The following is a 22759-nucleotide window of genomic DNA, read 5'->3' as shown; positions in this document are numbered from 1 at the left end:
TTGTTTGCTTGCAGATTATAATTTGATACAAGTAAAAAGTTGTAATAAACTAATGCTAGTAAAATTAAGCCTAGAATAGTTGTTCTTATGAAACAGGAAAATAACATTGTGTATATCGTAATGAATTTTTAAATTGCTTAGAAAAAATAAAGTGTTAAAAATGTTCTCAGAGGTGACATTTTAAAAAATTGATTATTTTAATATCTAGTAATACATACTGAAACACTGCTCACTCTTAGAAAGTTGTATCTTATTTCTAAACTAAAATTCCAATACTAAAATTTCTGACCTATAATTTAATTCTAAATTCAGTTCAGAAAATAAGAAAGAATTGGTTGTGGTCTTACATACAATGATTTAGGACATATAAGTCTCAAAAAGAATGATGTAATAGATATTTGGCAACAGTAGATAGTTATTCATCAAGGTAACAAAAAAGATAAAAAGTTGTGTTTTAGTGTGGAGTTAAATGCTAAATCCAATTTTCTGAGCTATGTAAATTTGGGGCTCTTTTAAAGCAATTGATTTCTCTTAAAATTACTTAGTAAGCAACTAATGTAAGTAGGTATGGTAAGAAAAATGTTTTCTTATTTAATTCTCATAGTAACTGTATGAGCTAGAAATTATTTTCCATATGACCTTTCTACTTCTTCAGTAACTTATGCTTTGTTATTTTGAGGATTCCATGAGACAACAAACAGAAATGTCAATGAGTGTTTTCTCCTCTCTTTTTCTTTCCCAGAAACTTTGGGAAAATACAGACATTAAAACAAAAAAAAAAAATACACTGCTTGTTGTCTCTTTTCTTTTGATCTGTAGTTTTATCAGATTGAAAAAGATGGGAATAGAAATAAACAGTACATTTCCTAGGATTTAGATCTACTGGAAATGTCCAGACCCCCTGCAGGCCTCTAGCCACAAGACTGCTCCTCCTATCATAAAACTCTATAACTGTGTTTTTTTTTTTTTTTTTTTTACCAAGGTTACATTCACTGTACTAATAATGCCTTCAGCAAAAGCCATTTCCAGGGAATTGAGTCCTTGTAGTCAGTGGGTTAAATTCCCACAAAATAATCTGCAGGTGACCCAGTAGCATTGACCTCAACTATAGAATTACAGATCAATAGCGGCAGTACTTGGATTCTGAAATATAAAAACAAAATCTAGTGTTTTTGTTACCCCAATGAGTATTATCAGACAGGGGATCACTATGGTAATTGCAGATTCTTATGATATTAATGTTTGTTTTTGGTCCAAAAAGAAACTATTTTAAAAAGTAAATGCCTTCTGTTCACTCTTCTTGGAATACTCAATAATGACTTTCAAACATGTAATGAAAATTAAAAGTAATTTCGAATAGCAGAAGTGGTCATTAATTGCTTGTTGTAGAAATAACATTTCCTCCTGAGAGGCAAAACATTCCAGTTGGATATAAAACTCCTTTTGGTCTATTTGTCTTTTGACTTTGCTATGAAAGGGTAACACATCTCTCAATTAAAACTGTGATGCCATCATAAATTGGACTTGGGGTAGTGGAGTAGAAAAGGGAAATAACATTATGAGAACATCAACCATGACATTGACAGGCATGGTATTTCACCAATTCCTACCAAATGACAGAAAGCACTTCAAGTATTTACACCACCAGGGACTTAATTTGATGCAGAGAACTAGTTACTCAAGTGATGAGGAAACTGAGGTAAAAGTAAGGAAACTAAGAAATTAGCCATGGCAGGAAGCCACGTCCTTCTTCAGGCTAGAAGGGAAAGGAGGGTCTGCGTCACTAGAGCAAACCTGAAACCAGAGTGGGACTGTCCAGGCAAAGTAGGAGCAAGGGAGGAGATGGAACCCCCGGTAGAAGAGCAACCTGAGGCAGATGGGTGGTGAGGACAGGGGTGAGGGAAAAAACTAATAAACCAGCTAGACTTTGCTTCTCTCTCCAACTATTATCTCCTGCCAATGGCTTCCACTGGCTGCCACAGTTAGAAGCCAATCCTCAAGAGTACCTATGAAATTTAGCCAGTTTGGGTCAACCCTCTGGTATAGTAGAGAAATCAAGAACAAGGAAAGAGACCCTGACTCAGCATACATAGTCATACTCTGTGAATTTACTTAACAGACTTACCGTTTTTTCTATAAAGCCAAGAACTCATGAGCAAATTTGGTGATGTTCTCATTGTATTGATTCCATAAGAAAATGTGGTCTGTGATAAAGCCCTAGACTCCTAGGTCTGGAAATGAATGTTTTTATAATTTTGAAAAATTTTTTTGGCTTAACTTGTGCTCAAGGGAGCAAAATGATTCCTCTGGTGTGATTTTTAAGCATTTCTAAGGATCTAGGTGCCATTCTTCCATTCCTCAAGGATATTTAAATATGAATTATGATCTAGAATGAATTCTGAATTTAGAACACAAGAACTAGCTTCAGGATTATGCCCAAAATAAATGGATTAGTATATGTCTCTGTTCGACAATATAACATTGCCCACATTACCCTGTTGGTTTACCCATCCATTTTACATATTAAGAAATCAGGACATTCTGCTCTTTTGAGTTAGTTAAGATAAGGTTGCTGAGTTTTAGTCTCTTTGTTCTGCTATTATAAACTACATAGATAATAAGCAGCAGAAATTTATTTCTCACAGTTCTAGAAGCTGAGAATTCTACCATCAAGGGGCCAGCAGATTCAGGATCTGGTGAGGGCCGACTCTGGTTCATATATGGCAACTTTTAGGAGTGTCCTCACATGGTGGAAGAGGTGGTAAATGGTTCTTGGATCTCTTTATAAGGACACTAATCTCATCATGAGTGCTCTGCCCTCATGACCTAAATAACTTTCCAAAGGCCTCACTTCCAATGCCATTAGTGTAGAGATCAAAATTTGCAAATCTGAACTTTGATGGGACACAAACATTCCGACAATAGTCCCGATTCTCCTTGCCTTGAACAATGAAGGGAAAACTTTCCTATTTCTTCTCTTTCAGGTTACTTTTCCAAACACAGTTCCCCTGGACAAACGCTATTAGCATCTTTACAGCATCTTACATCTTTAAAGGACTTTCCTAAGCATTGTGTCATTCATTCTTACCATAATCCACTCTGTAAGTTGGCAGAAGCCCTTGCCAAAGTCCTGGGTCTGGAGCATGCAGTTTTGCCTCTCTTTTGCTGTGTTCAGTTCTGACCATGTTTGCATCTCTGAAATTCTGTGCAAATTGGATTTAAGTCTAGAATATTTCAGAGATTATCCTACTCTTTATGGCAATTTGAAGGACACAAATTCACTTGAGTTTTGAGGGCCTGCTTTCCTTTCTCTTAAGCTAAGGGAATGGCTTGACTATTGTCTCTGGAATCAGGTGAACTAGAGGAAGTTTAAGTGAAGGGTATCCTACATCACAGCCCAGAAATCAGCATATGTGGCAAGTATGCTTCCAAAGGGGATAATCCTCAAAATTATGAAGTTCAAGATGACATTATGTCACTAAATGTACACAGAATAGGTATATGCAAATCACTCCAATTTCCCACCAGAATGCTCTCCTAGTATTGTAAATGATCCTCCATGCTCGCATATTGTCAAGACAGAATATCCAAATAAGGTGTTAGGAAATGCATGCTTGTCTATTTTTTTCTTTATTCTTCCTTTTTAAATGAAGTTAAGAGAACCTGAGAACTATACAACCTCACTGACCTTGAGAAGTGGAATAATTTTATGAAATGAAAAGTTGTAACCAGGGATAAGAGCTCCCCCTCTTTGCTAAACTCATAATGAGAAGACAGTTACTATATGATACCACAGCGACAGCAACAACCAAAGCTGAAATTGTGAGCAGGCAATAAGAAAAAGACCATGGGAGAAAATACTCTTCTTCAATACACTTGATTCACTTTGTCAGAGCTTTAAACAAGTGTGAAGACTTTTGTGAGTGAAAATCAAAATCAAAGGACATGTTGAGGAAATGTTCTCCAATATGGGTCCCCTAAGTCCCCACTCCCACTCCTGGGAACCCTGCACACACAGTCATCCAAGATTAGACCTCCTAAGTTGAACATTTTTGCTTGGAGATTTTTCTTGTTGGGACTTTAATTAAGCTCCTGCCAGGCTTGCAAGCTTTTAATTTTACCTTTCTTTCTTCTTTCTTCCTCTTTCCTCCTTATATCAGCTTGCTTGCCAGGAAACTCTTTCCAAGCTGTCACAGTTATAGTAAATGTACCCTAAGATATTAAATTTAGAGATGTACTAGTATTTGCTTTTCTAAGGATCTATAGCAGAAGTTTTCCTGCATATGGAAAAGATTTTCATTCATTCATTCACTTATTCGTTTACTCTTCCTTAATTGTGTGTCTATTTTATAAATGAGAAAATAATAGCAAGAGAAGTTTCATGGAGTATACAATGACTATTGGTTAGTAAGTGATTTAACTAGCCCTCCCGTAAGTCACCCATTAAACAGAAGAAACTTGTCATCACTTAATTTGGTTTTCACAGTGCTCATAAGTAAACTGCATCTATTTACTAGTATGAGTGAAGAGTGACTGAACCAAGAGAACATGATGTCTCACTTGATGATTTAACACATATTTAATGAAATGTAATATTTAATTTAGTTACATTCCTTTATAAGACCCCTTTGTCTGCAAACTCATTGGAATTCTGAAAGTATAAAGGCAAGAGCCAGTGGTGCAAATGGTGACTTCTTTATGGCAGATTCCATGGATGCTATTTTCATTTGAGTAAGCCTAGTTAAATTCGGTTACCCTAAATAGGATGCTATCTTCTTTTTTTTTTTCCTGAATAATTTCATTTAAAAAAAAAAAAAAAAACTCAAATAATATTACCGTGTCAGCAATAAGACAAACCATCGAAAACACAGAATTTAAAATGAGAGACATGGAGCATTGGGAACATTTTGGGAACGTTATCTGTTCTCCTTTGTTATTATGATCATTATTCTTATTATTTACTTAATAATTCCATGATGCCAGGCTATTCCGCCGACTGCTTCGTTCTGAGAGGTACTTACTGATCGCCTCCACAAACGGCTCAAAGAAACTGTAGGGGAAGAGCGGCTCAGGCAGCTCCCGGAAAAACATCTTCAGTGCTCCGGTGACAACGTGGATGTCCTCCCACTGGCTGTCGTCCAAATTCAGCTTCTCTTCTGGGAAAACACGAGGAGAAATGGAACAACTGGTTTTAATGAAACAATTACAAGACACTAATTATTATGTTAATGTTTGCCTACTATCATCAGCAACCGTTAACAGCCTTCTGCACCTAGAGGTTTGGTGCTGTGCGTGTTTTTTTTTTTTTTTTTCCCTCCCCTTTTTCCGTAGGAAGGGAACATTTTCAATGGAATACCATCTGTAGGAATGCAGCTAACAAAAAACAAGACACACAAAGAGACGGTGCCATTGACACAGTATGTCAGATACATTTATTCCCATAATGCATCAGTATGAAAATTAGCATCACAGCTCAACATGATTCAAAGCTATTTGGTTTTGAGACTGAGGGGCTAAGAGTTGCCAATGATGGCCGGCTCAAGGGACCGGCCTAAAGGCCTTGCTGAGCCAACAGGAGACATATGCTAAACATGGCAATAGAAAATGAGTTATTGCTTTACATGTGTTAGCCTTGCTATGTACAAGGGAATAATGGGTAACACTTTTTTCCTTTTTTTGCCTGAATATAAAGTCAGCAAGGAATACAATGCTGAGTGAGAAAGGATATTAATTCCTTCTTACTGCTTCAAAAATATCTTTTTTTTAGTTTTCATCTCAGTGAGGAGAATGTGCCCAGCAACAATATTAGACAGACCCCTGTTGGCCTACGTAGGCTATGCAAAGCTGTCAAAAATGATAACACACTGAAGACAAACCACAAGTGCTTACCAACTCTTTAGAAACAAGAGAAGTGTTTGCTTGGGAAGCGTGAGTTGAGACACTGAAATACTAAAGAAAGTAACTGCCAGAATGAAGGTTTGAGCTGAAATAAAATGTGCTGGGCAGTTATTATCTTCATTTCCCCCAGCGATCTGAAAGTTTGGAAGCATTCTCTTCAAGAAATGGATGTATTAGTGTCAGAGAGTGACATCTTTACATTTAATTGAAAGAAAGCAAGACAGATAGGTATTGCTATTGTTCCATAGGATTTGTCTTTCTGAATGTGCAACATGGAAAAGGTTTTAGATTCTGGACTTAAAGAAAACAAAAGCTAATTGTTTTATACAATCTGGGGGTTAACTGAAAAGCTGAAATACCTGGCAAGAACTTAACAGGTACATGATCAACTGGAATTTTGTTTCTTTACTGATGTCTTGGGCTCACAGTCACATGCCTCCTTGGTGTCAGTTTCATGAATGCTGAGGAGAATTTCTCACCAAAAAATGTAAGAAAAGCTGAGAATTGACACTGTAGGGATTCTCTGCATGAGCTGTTTTGCTAATAATGTTCATACCCTTTTAAAAATATTAGCTCAAATCTCTATCAGATCTTTTTTCTTTTTAAATGGACCATTATTTTTAGGGCTAGTAAGTGATATTTCTGTGTAATAGTAAGTTTGGGGTGGGGGAGAAATTAGGTAGATCTGTTTATGTGAGATAGGCTATTTTCTTCTTCCCTTTCAATCTTCATTCCTACCTCGATCATAACACAATAATATGATCCACAACAAAATCAGCAGAAGAGACCTTCTTTCTGCCCTGCAATCATTTTTGATTGATTGTATTTCAACAATTAGTCTTTTATTTGGCTACCCACTATTGAAATAGGCCGACAGCATCTTAGCAGGCCAGCTTTAAACAGTCAACTGTTAACAATAGCATCAAAAAGGGAGACCTGATGGGGTTTACTGTCACTTTAAAGAACGGGGTTTTCACATTGTTGAAATCTGTCAGATATTTTGAAATGTCCCTCTCACTATGGTGCCACACCCCCTGCGTGCCCTTATAATAAAATTGGTTTTACTCCTGATTAAATCATTTTCTCCCTACCCACTACCATACTTCTCATAATGGACCTGTGCGCTCTACAGCTGGTGTTCTTCCCATGGTACCAATTCTTACTTTATCTTTTAAGCACTTTGCTGCTAAGATCTCATGCAGAGTGCTTATGTTTTGTTAAGAGCTTCATTCTTAGAGAAATAGCTTAACACATGTTCTAAAAATGTTGTACAACTTATTGCTTAAAACACATTTAGAAAATGTATAAGTACTGTAGCTTTGGCACTGAACTTTAAGTGGAAACCTAAAAACACACGCACACACACGCACAATCACAATATACAACTATCATTATCAAAAATTTATCTGAAAAGTCCAACATGAAATGCCATTGGGTGCATAACTTTGAGATTGCTAAAGGAAAATGTTCAATGGGTAAGAAGGAATGATTTTGTCTTAAGCAAGAAAACACCACCAGTGACAAATAAGTGTTTAACCAAGGAAAATGTCATTGATATTAGTCACCTCCACATACATATTAGTTAATTCTAGTGACTATGTAAATTGAATACTTCAATGTATGAAAGAAAGTTTGCTGATCAATGAATACCACTAGATCATGTTCCCATAAAATGCCACACACTGTAATATCAACTTGTTCCACTTAAACCAACATTCCCACTCTAGATATCTATGCAGTTTTCTTTTAAAAACAAAATAATAATAATCTATAGTCCTTCAACAAGTACATTAATGAAGCAATGTGACAGGAGTTGGAATGAGTCTTTTGGAATAAAATAGTTAAGTTTTTAAATCAAGGTCTCTGTAATCAAGCAAGGCCAAAATCCCTGATAAACCAGAAGTTTTCAAGGCATACTTTTCAAGGCCACTGTGTTTTATCTCAATATATAGCTATGTCCAGATAATATGCTTTCTCATGAAGCCAACCAGTCTTCAAGAAGTTCTAACCATAAGCCTTTCCTGTTGTTGGCAGGCATCATTGCAAAGATATTTGCATTATTTGATAAGCATCTTCCAACACAATTGTTAGTAGTGAGGATATCTTAAACTTTTCCCTTTTCTGGTAGGACAGGGTTTCTCAACAGTGACACATTATTGGCATTTGAGAATGGATAATTCTTTGTCATGGGATGGTCCTGTGCATTAAAGGATGTTTAGCAGCATCCCTGCCTCAACCTACTAGATGCCAGCAGCACTTCCCAGTGATGATGATGGAAGCTGTCTCCAGATATCTTCAAATATCTTCTGGTGCTACAAATAATACTACTGGTTAAGAACACTATAATGGAATCTGTAAGGGTCTATAGAAATTGCTCAGTAAATATGGGCTTATGAGGTTTACCTTAGGTAGGCAGGAAAGTAGAAATTTAGATATGCACATACCATGAATTCCTTAATATAAATTTAAGAGTGGACAATCAATATTGATAAAATCAAAACCTTTTACAGAACAAATTTTGTATGATTATATTTCAGGCACTTTGCAGTAAAAATAATTACCATTAATTATGTAGTCCTTACATTGCACCGGGGACTATACTATACATCTTAAATTCATTATCTAAATTTTTCAGGAAGACAATGAAGTAGGTGCTATTGTTATCTTAATATTCATTTCACAGAGCGGGAAAATGAGGTATGGGCAAGCTGAGTAGCTTCCTCACAGCTGACAAGTGATAGTCCTGGATGAGAAGCCAGTCAGTCCCACTGCGTTCAATACAACTATGTTCAGACTTAGTCTTGGCTGGTAGCAGAAGGGGAAAAGTCAAGTGGCAATTGCAAGTGATAGTAAATAGACTATTAGTTTAAGGGTAGGGATTTTCAGATTTTATCTTTAAATGTCTTACTTGAGGCTATGCTTTTACCTGTAAATTAACGCCAGTTTTTACTAATTACTCATTTATATAAGGCACAGATTGTTATATGAATAGATATAAAAATTGGCAATAAGAAGAAACCTCATTAGGAAAGGAGCAGAGATGGAGCAAATAGTTGCATGGTGATAGGGTGCAGAGGAAATAAGAGAGAGTGGAAAAACATATTACACAAGCATTACCTCCAGGCCTGAATTTACCAATTATTCATTGTGTATGTATTAGTTGGGTTTTGTTGTTCTTGTTGGTGGTGGTGGTGATGGTGGTGTGTGTGTGTGTGTGTGTGTGTGTGTGTGTGTGTGTGAGAGAGAGAGAGAGAGAGAGAGAGAGAGAGAGAGAGAGAGAGAGAGAGAGAGAGAAAGTATAGTAGTATGTACCAAATGGGAAAATCTATCGGAAAAACATTAGGAAAACATAAGGAAACACACATATTCAAGATTTCACTATAGTGGGGAAGATGAATTAAGTCCAAAAGGCAAAATATATTAGGGATTCAGGCAATGGAAACCCCCAGTAAACATCAAAAACCATCCTGGTTATTTTGTAGGATTTATCTCAGTGTGATGCAGTTTTTCATATGGGACCAACAAAAACTGTTATATGCCAGAATCCAATACTGGGAATAAGTCTGGTTGAATCAAGATATCTCATCATCCTTACTAAGTTTCAAGATCTGTCCTGGATTCTCCTGGTGCTCTAATTTTAAGCTATCTGAAATTCACTTTGGTCATGGCTTTTGGTTCAAAGCAAATAGACAGAATTGATAATCTGTCAAGCTCCAAATCCAAATACTGTGTGATTTTTATGAGGTCACAAAAATATACCTAAAAGTTATTTTCAAATAAGCCTGTCTTAAGAAGTGACCTTTCATGAAGAGTCTTTAGTACATTTTACTTATTTTTTAAGTAAACTTTCTGTGTATAAGCAATACATATACATACATATTATATGTATATGAAAGAAAAAAGTTGACTATAGCTATTAGAACAATTTTTCTTACCAAGAAGAACTAAAAAAATGGATCTCTGATAGCTGTGGAAGTTCAAAGTAGTTACTAAGGAAAAAAGGAACATTTAAATATGACTAGGAATTTGAGCACCACTTGCATTATATAGATTGCTCTATAGATTGGTATGATGAGAAATTGCAATATCAGGTTCAATTTTAACTAAAATCAAACTCTTTTTATCTTAGTATTGGTTGAACTGTGGGTGCACATACCTTGAACTATCCAGAGTAGAATAGTAACACAAGAGTAAAGAGATAATTCCTTGTATATTAAAAAAAGGCAGAAAAAAACAAGTGTTTTTTACCCTGTAATGATTTCCATGACACTTTAAAAGCCTTGACTGCTGCAATGAAAAAAGAGGGAAAGACATCCCAACCTTCCAGAGTATGGAGGGAAGGGCTCTGACTTCATTAGTATGGTGATAAGAACCTATTATGTTGTGAAACTCTCATGAAGGATGTCGTATCTGCTTCCAGTACTGATGACCACTTGGAACTCTTATCTAAAAGGCCTGCTGGATACATGAAAGTCACATCATAAATGAAAGAAATGCCAGAAGGACTATCGATCCAAAAAATAATAGTATTTTTGGCCATAAAATCAGACTGGAAGATTAGATATTAAAGTGGATACGACAACACTGTTTATCTATAAGGATGTACCTGATGTTTAGTTTAGCTTCTAACAGAGAGGATCAAAAGGAAGTTGGTGGAATCCTTCAATTCTCACAACCTTTTCATGTAGTGCTGTCATATGAATGTGGCAGTTCAACCTCATTTCTGGCAGATTGGAGATATGACAAATTCTCAAATTTGGTGACATAAACCCTGTGCTCAAAGCAGCATCTTTCCATGCTAGTCCAGCTAAAAGTTCTTTCCTAGGACACTTTGGATGTAATGTGAGGTATGACTGAGGACATTATCTTAGAAAACTAGGCCAGTTGGCCAGATAATTTGTTTGTTCACTTAATTTTTGTTGAATAAACAAACTGAATGGAGACTGGACATTGAGTGTGACACTGTATGCTTCTAAAAGTTACAGCTGTCAAAGTTGCTTGATATTTCTAAGAGGAGGGGGCTTTCCTGGATGCTAAAAAAATTACTAAAGTGAATATCAATGAACTTGTAGACATTTTATATCTTATTTCTGTCCTCTAAAATTTTATTCTGTTGACTTGGAGCATGAGCAGAGACAAACTAAAAGAACAAACATATCACCCTAAAAATGCACACCAAGCCTTCTATGGACTGAATTACCTCTCTCACCAACCCACAAAATCATATACTGAAGCCTTGAACCCTGCTACCTCCTGATCTGATGTGACTATTTGGAGATAAGGCCTTTAAAGAGAAAATCAAGGCAAAATGAGGTCATAAGGGGCCCAGTCCAACACTACTGTTGTACTTACAAGAAAAGATTAGGACACATAAAGGGGAGACCATGAGAAGACACTGTAGGAAATGTCCCTCTAAAAGTCAAAAAGGGAGGCTATGCCTATCTTGAGTAACTTGAACCTACTGAAATCTTGAAATCTTCAGACTTTTAACCTTCAGAACCCTGAGAAAATACATTCTGTTCTTTCAACTGCCCAGTCTGTGGCACTTTGTTTAGTAACCGACTAATAAAATGCCCAATGATTCTGGACAGAGAAGGATGATGTATGCTCCTGGATCATATCTAAGTTTTTTGCAACATGAGGGCTATGCCACATTTGCAAAATACAGGAAACAACATATATAGCTGTTTAGATAATTCCAGATAAATAAAAATAGCTAACTCTATTCAAAGCAAGGATTTGAAGCTGGAATTAGTTGAAAAGTTGCTTTCTTATTCAGGCTCAACCTATTTCAAATGCTTTGCTCTGTAAACATGCAGGACACACTCCAGTGTGGCAAAGAATAAAGTCAGGATTGCTATTTTCAAAATACTACTTCAAGAGAAGAAATATTTCATTGTTCATGTAGTTGAGACATAAAGTACTAAGAACACTGAAAACTTTCTGAGGAAAATTTCAATGTAAACCAAATCAACTGTCTACGGCCATGGTATCTATCAAAGACGAAAGAGAAAAGTGGATTTAAATAGGAAACTTTGTACTCTCAAATCAAAGAAGCTTATTCCTCACAATTTATCAGAGTAGCCCCTGGGAAGTTCTTAGGAGTCTTATAATTAAAAATGGTTACTTTAAGAGTATATGGTGGTTGGTTCTGCCATCTGGTCTACAAAACTCATTTTTTGGTGGCCTCCTTGAAGAGAATAGAGGAAAAAAATTAAGGAAATTATGGAAACTTTCAAAGTATTTAAAACATTTTTAAAAAGGCAAAGAAAGGTGGTGTTATATCTTAATATTCAATGGAATATTTTGGCATGATGTGTTGGCTTACTTTCCATGTAAATTTACATATATCTTTGGAAATCATTTGAGAATCCCCAGCCATGAAAACGATGTCACTGGCTAATATGAAAAAGAGTTGCTTTATTTGAGGAGGTGCTACAGTCTTCCACCATATCCAGTACAGGAAGTGAGTCAGGAAAAAGAATGTCTTATTTGTATTTCTCCCCAGATTTCATTTGAATGTAAATAATAACATAATAAATAGGTACAACTGAAAGTTGTGAAGCAAGCACCACAGATGGAAAGTATAACAAATGTGTCATTGCTGTGTGCATTTTTAATTTATAATGGCATAACATAAAACATCTCCCCATCATCATAACTCCATGCAGAATGCTACCTTATAAAATGTTCCTACTGATATAATGCTTCTCTCTAGGCTTCTAGATATTTTGTCCTGGCATCTGAAAAGTGGTAGGCCTGTTCAGATTCTGACACCAGAACACCACCAAAATGACCTGCTTTTTCTTTAGGTTAGGGTCATTAAAAAAAAAAAAAAAAAAGTTGTATTGCTTGGTGCCAATACATATTTCTTTAATTCCTTTCTTACTCAGAGCTTCCAATGCTTCTCTTATTTCCATTTGTTCAAAGGCTTTTTGTACTCTATAGACACTGTACACAATGCTTCATTTTATTTGACCGTCTTCTCCAAATAGATTCTGAATTTACTTGAATTCCATGGATGATTTCATACATTACATACTCCAAAGGGTGGAGAATCTGTAGGATTAAATTTCAACAGTCATTTCTGAAGACTTGCTTTATATTGGCACTAAAATGACACCACTGCTATTTGTTTCTTCAAAGTTATGTTACATTTTAGAATATTAAGCAGAGGATCAGGTCAAAACATATCACAGTGCCGTGTAGGACATAAATAAAACTAAATCCTATAAATATCCATCTATAGGTAACATGCCTATTGTAGGAAGATGCACATATGTAGAGGTTACTTAACATTCTGGTTCCCTCACTTTAATGAGAGCTTGTCTAATTAAGCTTCCTAATTTTGTGTGAGAATTCAGTGAGGTCATATGAAAAGGATCTGGTATAGGTTTGTCATATCATTATTAGAAAAGTTATTTGCACATTGTATCTGTCAGCTGGACTGGCAAATGTTTCCAGAATCTAATACAACTTCTGGCTTTTCTTATTCCCCTTGCTATATTGTCTGTATGTGTGGGGTTAGAAATGGGAACACTGAGCAGGATAGGAACTTTGCTTTTTGCTGATACAGAAGTCTGTCGGGAAATATTCCTTCAAGAAGTTAGGAATTAAGTGTAAAATTGGTAGATAAAGACTTTCATTCACTGAAACCCTTCTATCCTCAGATAAGGCATTTGTTAGTTGTCAATTTAAGATAACCAAAATGAATAGAATATTTCTAGCATATTCAGGATAATAATTCTAAAAACATCACTACCAAGAATGAAGTAAATTTTCCTTAAGTTAGGGTCATGAAAATTTTGATATATTTCATCACTTTTTAAAATCTAAATTATCCCAATTAGTTTGATTTGTAAGAATAACATCAGTAATATATATATATATATATATATATATATATATATATATATATATATATATTTGTTTTGTTTTGTTACTTCACATCATAGGGATAGCCAGACCTCTACAAAGGTAGCCAAAATATGAGCTGGGAAATTTATAAATTTTACAATGACTTGTATAAAATTAGGCAGAATAGCTAGGTCACTATTTGAAGACACAGAACAACCCTACCTCTACAAGTCCAGAAGAATGATATGGATTCTTTAATGAATATATGCATTATCAGTAATTGCTTATTTTGATTTTTGTAAATGAAACTTTAGATTTTCTTCCTATCTTAAAAGGGAGTCTGCCTGCCTGAATACAGAGGTCTATTGATAATTCTTGTTTTCAAAGATATGGGGCATAAAATCACTCTTTTGTTCCTTTATTGTAAATTTGGATTATCATAATTCATACAAATAATTCCAATTGTGGGGTTATTTTTACTTTAACAAACTATTTAAAATTGCTTGATTATTAACAACCCTTAATAACACAATAGTTGACATGTTTAATTTTAAATATGAAATGTGCAGTATTTGCTGTAATTTTAAAATTTTTATTATTTTGCAATAATTTTTTTTTTTTTTGCGGTACTGGGGATCGAACTCAGGGCCTTGTGCTTGCGAGGCAAGCACTCTACCAGTGGAGCTATTTCCCCAGCCCAATAATTCTTATATTTAAATAATTAATTTAAATTTCAAAATATTTAAAAGCACATATTGCAAAACTCTCTTTCTGATATGTCCCTAGCTACTTAGTTTATATCCCCAAAAGAAATATATACTATCAGTTTGTTACAAATTCTTTCAAAGATATTTTCTTATTTTTTTTAAATATTTTTTAGTTGTAAATGGACTCAGTGCTTTCATTTTATTTATTTTTATGTGGTGCTGAGGATTAAACCCAGTGCCTCACACATGCTAGGCAAGTGCTCTACCACTGAGCCACAGCCCCAGTCCCCTCAAAGATATTTTCTATACTCAAGCAATATTACTCTCTATCACCATCTTAAAAGAAAATGCAAACACAAAAATACTTTTTTTCCCAAAGTTTAAAAAAGAAAAAAGGTTTACTTTATTTTTTTAAATTTATTTTTATTGACAAAAATACTTTTTATATACTGTTCTGTATCTTAATTTTTTTCAGTTGTTAGACTTTGGAGATCATTCAAAATTAAAACATAAAGAGTTCCCTCATTTTTTACAGTTAAATATTTACCTTTATGAGTATAGAATAATTTACTTATCTAGTCTTCAATAGCAGACTATTTCCCATTGTGTTTATGTAAGAAATTTTGTACTCATTTTACATCCATTTCAGGATATACTTGCATGAGTAAAACAAATTTCTAGACCCAGAATTTGTGGATCAAAACATGGGTATATACCCAATTTTTGCAGACATTACCAATTTTCTCTTATAACCCCAATTTGTTAGCATCATGAATGTTGACAGATTATGTCTCTTTGGAAATATATTATCAATATTTCCTACTACTGTTCTCATATATCTGTAGAAAAATTGTGCATAGTTGAGAAAAGTATAACAGTGAGTTAAATGAAGAAGGAGGGAGGGAGGGGAGGAAAGAAAGAGAAGGGGACTTGGAATAAAAATGTCCATATAATTCTTTTAAAGAGTAGAAGAGATTCTTCTGAGAGACTCAACTTTTATTGGAGTGTCAAGTTTGAATAACTAAATTACAATAGGTAGCTCACAATTCATGTTTGACAAATATATAACAATAATTATGAATAAAATAATATGTATTTATAATAATAATTGTTTGTAGTTTGATGAGCTGAGGAACTAAAATAAAACCAAAATCAAATAAGTAAAAAAAAATTATGTGAAATAATTATCTGAAAGAAAAAAAACATTTCGTTTTTGAAAATGAATGAGTGGAATTCCACCCTTATATGTTAATATAAGGATTGCACTGCCAGGTGGTATTGTGCATGTCTGTAATCTCATCAGAGGGAGGAGGACTGTAAGTTTGAGGCCAGCCTCAGCAAGTTGGTGAGACACTGTTGAAAATAAAAAGGGCTGAAGTTGAAGCTCAGTAGTAGAGCACCACTGGGTTCAATACCCAGTATTAAAAAAAAGAAAAAAGAAGAAGAATCATAGTTAATAGTATAATATCCAGGTCCAATGTGATGTTAATCGAATTAATATATTTATTCATTGAAACCACTTATGAACACCTATTAGGTGCATGTAGAAAGAAAATTATAAATATAAAATGAAGAATAAAAGATATCACATAGTACTATATGATCTCTTGAAGTAATGACACCTCCATTTCTACTTAATGTCACTATTAAGATTGTGCTCTCTCTAGGGTTACTTCTTTTAACTTTATATTTGTTTGATTAATACAAAAGAATGTTCAATTAGTTATTTACTAAGTACCTTTTTAATAAAGATCATGTTGGTGATGATGATGACTGAGCCACTCTCAAGTCTGAGGGTTGTCTACAGTTTCGCTGGTAGAAAGGAAAAAATGCCATTTGCTGTGGTCTCAGGTCACCCGTTGGTACTAAGATGTCTTTCCAAGTAGTGCAGGCTATTTTGACATACATGAGCCTCATCTCTCCAAGCAGAACAGAAATGTTCTTGAACTAACTTCAGCATGTTCATTATGGTGGTAGAGAGCACAAGAAAGTCAGTGGAAAGCTCAAGTGACACGTACAGGAAGATACAGGCTTCTGTCATCATGTGCCCTTATCCTGACTTTTCTTCTTTTCTGGTCTATACGAGCCTTGGCACTGACTCCTGGGATTCTGCCTGTAGTTTGTGAAGCAACTCAGATTCTGTGGTGTTAATTTTGATTCTTGCCTACCTTAGGTTTTATTTCAGATTTTGCTTACTCTTTTTCTAATAATAACCTGAAAATCCCATCAACTGCCATGCCACATCTAATTAATTTAACTATAGTGGCTTAACTACGATCTCTCCTGTGTTTCTTAAAGGAATTTGTTCTCATTCATTTTTGTATTCCCAGAGTTTTGCCTAGTGCCCAGTGCCTGTTACACTCCCTTTTCTGGTTATGGATATATGTGTATCACTATTAAATTTTAACCTGTTTTGATACTAAAGCCTATTTCAAACTTAATTAACAATGATGATGACAATAGATACATGTATTTGTTCACAGAGCATAATTTTTGTATTCTTTTTTTCACCTTTTTCTTTCAAAACCAGTATTGAAGATATAAGTGGGTTACTCGCTTGTTCATTCATTTATCAAATACTGAATTCAAATTTTTATGTAGGCATATTGTGACTATTGGGGTAAAAAAGTAAAGGAAAAGATACAGCTATTATGCTCAAAGATCTTGTGTATATAGGAAATTTTGGCAAATAGAAAAACTAAAATAAAGCCTGGTAAAGTTATAACTTTGTGTCAACTGCTATGGGAACATGGAAGGCAATCATCTAGCTTCTTCTAGGTGATACTTCCTAGACAAACTATCACATTTAATTATCTTAAGTCATGAGCAATCAGGTGGGTAATGGTAGGGCAGAGACTGGAAGAGAGGAATGAAAGAGCTGTATGAAGAAAATTCAAGTAGAAGTAACATGTCAAGGATAGAAGAACCTGATGCCATTGGGAAACTAAAAGTTGTTAGAGAACACACAATGGTAGATTACATATCTCAGGACATTGAGGATGGAAAGAAAGGCAGAGGGTACATCCTGAGCGTTCTTATAGCTGAAATATTCTGGGTGACTACAAGCAGGAGAGAACATTCTAGAGAACTGCTCTGGCAGTAGTGCGTAGGAAGGAGCAAAGAGAACATGTAGAAGAGGGTCATTGCATCTAGAGACACCAAGAATGAGAAGCTCAGTTGAGATTGTTGTGTTAAAATACTGCATAATCACAGTGAAAAGATTAATTTAAAGGAAATCAAGAAATAAGAGAGACACACAGGTGTATTCATGAAACTCAGCAGAGAAAGAAGTTTTGAAAAGCGATGGCTATGTTTATGAAGGATTAGAGTTCAGAGAGTAATTATTATGTATCACATTTATTATAAGTTCAGGGAAGTCAAAATATTCTATTTTCCTGAAGTTTATAAAAACCTGCTGGTACTTTGAAAATGAGAATCCATTTGGATTATCTGACTGGAGATAAGACTTCAATGGTGTTTTAGTATCATGCGCTACTTTACCGACTCCACAAAAGGGAATTACAATTAATTGGATTATGTTGGTCTCCACATGCTGACTGTAAGAAAAGAAAGTATGAAAGTGTAACTATTGCTAACAGGTCATATCTATCATCAACCATGGGATTTGCTTTTTTACTTACCAATAAGATTAATTTCTTCCTTACAATCTTCCAATTTGAAGTCATTTTAATTATAGAGTTTAGAAAATTCAAAGGAAAAGGCAAACCTACTTTCAATGTATTATTAATAATTGACCTCATTTTTCTTCATCTTTATGATGAGGGGGAAATAAATGAATGTCTTGTTTATTGTTTGGAAGAGTTTTACTTACCTAAGATCTCTTTGTAATCTTTCCTCAATCTCAATCTAATTAAAAGATTAAAAAAAAAAAAAAAAAACTCTATTTCTATAAAGTGCTTAACCCAGGGCTGTTTATGAGGTGTCACAAATATATGGTCTCTGCTTTCAAGGAACTTAACATCTAGAAAAGAGTTAGGTCTACAAACCCCAAGTGTCATTGTGTGTCTAATGAAATGTTATAGAAAGATATGAATTACTAGGAAGCAGTAATATTCTCAGGTACTGTTCCAAGTGTCTCACATAAATTCATTCATTTTATCCCCAAATCAATATATGCTGTAGGTACTATTATTAGTTCAGTTTTACCAATGTGGAAACAGGTCCAGAGATTAAGCACCTTTTTCAGATTTATTCAGGTATTTAGTGGCAAAGTCCAGGCAATCTGGCTTCACCTATGCTGTGGTTTGAATTTTTGTCCCTACAAAATTCGTATTCAAATTTAATAGCAGTTGTAACAGTATTAAGAGGTTTAAGCTAAGAGGGTTCCACTCATATAAATGGGTTTGATGCCATTACAAAAGGCCACATTTAGTCCCCTCTTGCTCCTTCTTTCTCCTTCTGCATTCTGCCATGTGATGATACCGTAAAAAGGTCCTCTCCAGATATTAGCACCTCAGTATTGGACTTCCCAACTACAGAATTGTGTTGGGAATTTTAAATAAACCAGTCTGGCTGGGCACCTTGGTGCCTGCCTGTAATCCCAGTGGCTCAGGGGGCTGAGGCAGGAAGATTGCAAGTTCAAAGCCAGCCTCAGCAAAAGTGAGGTGCTAAGCAACTCAGCAAGACCCTATCTGTAAATAAACTACAAAAGGTGACTGGGATGTGGCTCGGTGGTTGAGTGCCCCCGAATTCAAACCCCAGTACCCCCCCCCCCAATTAAGCCAGTCTGTGGTATTCTATTATAGTAGCACAAAATGGACCAAGATAATCTGAAGCTTTAATCTGCTACCACAAAATGTAGACTGCTTCATTCTGACAGTGGTGACAGAGGAGCCTCTCCCAGGCAAGGTCAGTGAAGACTGAACAGGATTTTGATGGACTAAGATGCATGAAGAAGAATGTTCTAAATCAGTGTTATTCAAATGTGATCCCAGAACCAACTGTAACAGCATCAGGAAGGATATTATTTGAAATGCAAATGATCAAGTCTTACCCCAGACCTACTGAATCAGAATCTTTTGGGGTGCACCAATGGTCTGATTTAATATGTCCTCAAGGTTGATACTGATGCATGATAAACTCTAGAAATGGATCAAAGTTTGATTATTGGCAAGAGACCTTTATATGGCTTGTGCCAAGGTGGGTTATGAAATGTAAAAAAAAACTTAACTTTTGGGTGATTTAAAATCCTTAATTGCCATCATAAGAGTTTAAATGTTCTCTCTAGATAGGAGAGAACCATCAAAAGTGTGAGTGGGGAAATAATAACATCCAGACTATATTTTATGGAAATAAGTCTGTTTGAAATACGAAGATACTTTTGAGAGGTGAGAAGGCAGAATACGCAATTAGCTAGGAAGCTATTGCTACAGTCCAGGCAAAACACCACGGAGGCCAGAACTAAGTAGTGTTTGTAGAAAGTCAGAGTAGAATCTGAGTGTACGAGGAGTGTTAAAGGGAAGAGGATCAAATGAAACTTTACTGTTTGTAGCTAGAAGGATATTGATGCAGATAAAATTTTAGATAATTTTTTCAAATTATCTCAAATTATCAAATTTTTATTTTGCTCAATTTGTTTCTGACGTGTAGATGTCCAGGGTAAGGAGTCTGGTTTAGAGATGCTGATGATACTTTTATGTGGTAATGTCAAGCAGACATCTGAAAATTCAAGAATGGAGCTTAGTAAAGGGATAAAGATTGGACAGATGAACTTGAGAATTATCAGCATAGGAGTGAAAGCTGAATAATAATAATGATGATAATAGTAATAATAACATCAATTAATAACAACTACAACAAAAATAACAACAAGACTATCAACACCTATGGTGTGCCAGTCATTGTGCATGGTATTTTACATACACAAACACATTTAACTTCCATAGAAACTGAGCAAGATATTTGCTGTTTTCACAGTTTATGAGTGAGAATCTCAGAACCAGAGAAATTAAGTAACTTGTTCAAATTTATAAAGGAAGTTAATGTCACAGCTAAGTTTCTAACACTGATCTCTCTCATTTCCAAACTATTTTGCAAAACTACCTAAGTTGACTAGGGAGGAAAATAGTCATAGGAAAACATACGAAGCAAAAAGAGAAAAAGGAACATTTTAATTTATGTCCTAGAAGTGAGAATAGAACAATTTTACATGAGGTTTTTAAGCAAATGGCTCTAGATCATGATATTAAAGAAATATCTAACAAAAAACATGGATCCTTGCATTAATGGTATATTTACAATGGTCAGCATCTAAACAAGTCAGGTGACAAGGTAAATTTCACTATAGCCTGTGTCTATAGAGTGACATTAGTGTTAAGTGCACTGAACAAGTTATACTTTTTCTGTGATTCAGGATATCTATAAGAAGAACACGGCCCACTGTTAATCCTAGCTCTTTATGTGCTGTAATTAATAACAATTTTTATTTTTCGTTTCTTTGGTATTAGGATTGAACCCAGGGACTCCAAGCCCTTTTTATTTTTTATTATTTTTTGAGATAGTGTCTCACTAAACTGTTTAGGGCCTCACTAACTGCTGAGGTTGGCCTTTAACTTGCAATCCTGTTTCAGCCTTCTGAAGTCCTTGGAATTACAGGCATGTGCCACTGTGCCTGGTTCTATGGTGTAATTTTTTTGGATAAAAACACACCTGAAGTTTAGAGAAATGAATCACATGGGTTAATTGATATTTCCCAGGTGCAACAGATGTATCTAAACGATCAAGTCCATATACTTGTTTGCAATCAAATTGGAATCTTGACAGGTCAAGTACAGATAAACTGTCAGGCTTTGTCTCTTAGTCCAAAATGTTTAGGAAGGCCATACTAAACTATGAATCTTGGCTGAAGGCTCACAATGATCTTAAGAACATTATATTTTAATTTTTTAAAAATCCAGGTTACATTTCCTTCAACGAAAGAGCTATTTTTAATTGGTATAACAGCCATAGATTAACATGAATGTGTGATAGGCACTTGAATAAAACTCCATAGTACATATCACTTACAGATTGCATGTATATACCAACACACCTTTGTCATATATTTTAAAGAATAAGTCTTCCAACTTAATTACTCCAGGGCTTTACTTTATGTTCACAACCTGCCATTTAATCCTGAAATTCCACCTCACTCTGAGCATCTGCTTTCTTTAAACTTGCTGTTCCCATTCAAGAACTTGCTTTGCAACCATCCTTTGGTTCTTGGTCACACTTGACCTAAGCTTTTTCTTGTTTTATTTTAAAATTTCATTTGACACATAATAATTGTATTAGTAGGGGTATGTAGATGGGAGGCTACCAATTCTTTAAAGCCCAAAGGAAGTTTTCACATTCCAGGAATCCTGCCCTCAGCAATCCAATTTTCCTTGATCTCGATTTCCTGTGAACAGGAACATCTCTTGCCTATGGCACTAATGTGGGGATTAAACATTAACTATCATGGCATTCTTGCCTTGTCTCCTTCTGCTTTTGCTCTCCTGCAGATATTTCCCATTGAACGGTTGTAGTTGGGAGCAGTTCTGCAAGGGGGCCTTAGTCTGCATTGAATACCATTCAGATCCTGGGCATTGTGCAGGGCAGAGAAGAACAGAGAGAGAATGGTTATGGGGTAGGGAGGAAAATGGAAAATTACCAGCATTTCCATCCAATATTGTGTCACATGAAACCTAGAAGTCCAATTGCCCAGAGTACTATTTCAAGATCCATAGCATAGTATAACTTGATTTTTAATTTTGTAAAAACTTTCTGGATAGGTATGGAAGGGACAAAAATCCTTTGTGTGAGGCCATCCCTAACATTCTTAATCCCATAAAGAAACACATGTACATGCATTTATTTCAATGTGTAATTATTGACATAAACACAGCTGCTCTCTATGTTAAAGGAACATTAAACTCACAAAAGCATGGAAATTCCTACTTAGAGCGCCTACTCCATTCTTAACATGCCTTGTTGTTCCCAGATGCTGCATGTATTTTTGTGCCATTTAAAAGGTTGATGTACAAAAGCAAAAAGGTGGTAGAAAAATTAACCAAAAAGAGGACTGAGCCAGTAGAGTTGTCCTATTCTTAAATTTCATTATGCATAAATCTCCATAATGTCTAGGCACAACAAAACAAATTAAGAATTAAAGAAGAGATAATTTGACTGTGGATTTCTGAATTTGGGGGCAGGAAAGCTACACATGTAAAGATACACAAGACACGTACAGCCAAAACAGAATACTGAAATTGTGTAGTTTATGTAAAACTTAAAATAAATAGAGATTTACACTTCCC

General features: G+C 35.1%; 1 protein-coding gene across 4 annotated transcripts in view; it reads right to left on the bottom strand.

Moving 5' to 3' along the window:
• The window catches only part of ARHGAP15 (Rho GTPase activating protein 15), a 631777-nt gene that overhangs the window by 122118 nt on the left and 486900 nt on the right, over positions 1-22759 (bottom strand). For all 4 annotated transcript variants that reach the window (XM_079135673.1, XM_079135674.1, XM_079135675.1 and 1 more), the window contains one exon: positions 5022-5156. In XM_079135673.1, coding sequence (XP_078991799.1) covers positions 5022-5156 — 135 coding nt within the window. The remainder of the gene's footprint in view (positions 1-5021; positions 5157-22759) is intronic.

The sequence above is a fragment of the Sciurus vulgaris genome (genome assembly GCF_902686455.1).
Source record: "Sciurus vulgaris genome assembly, chromosome: 3".
NCBI classification, from domain to species: Eukaryota; Metazoa; Chordata; class Mammalia; order Rodentia; family Sciuridae; genus Sciurus; species Sciurus vulgaris.
This window is presented reverse-complemented; position numbering and strand designations above follow the sequence as displayed.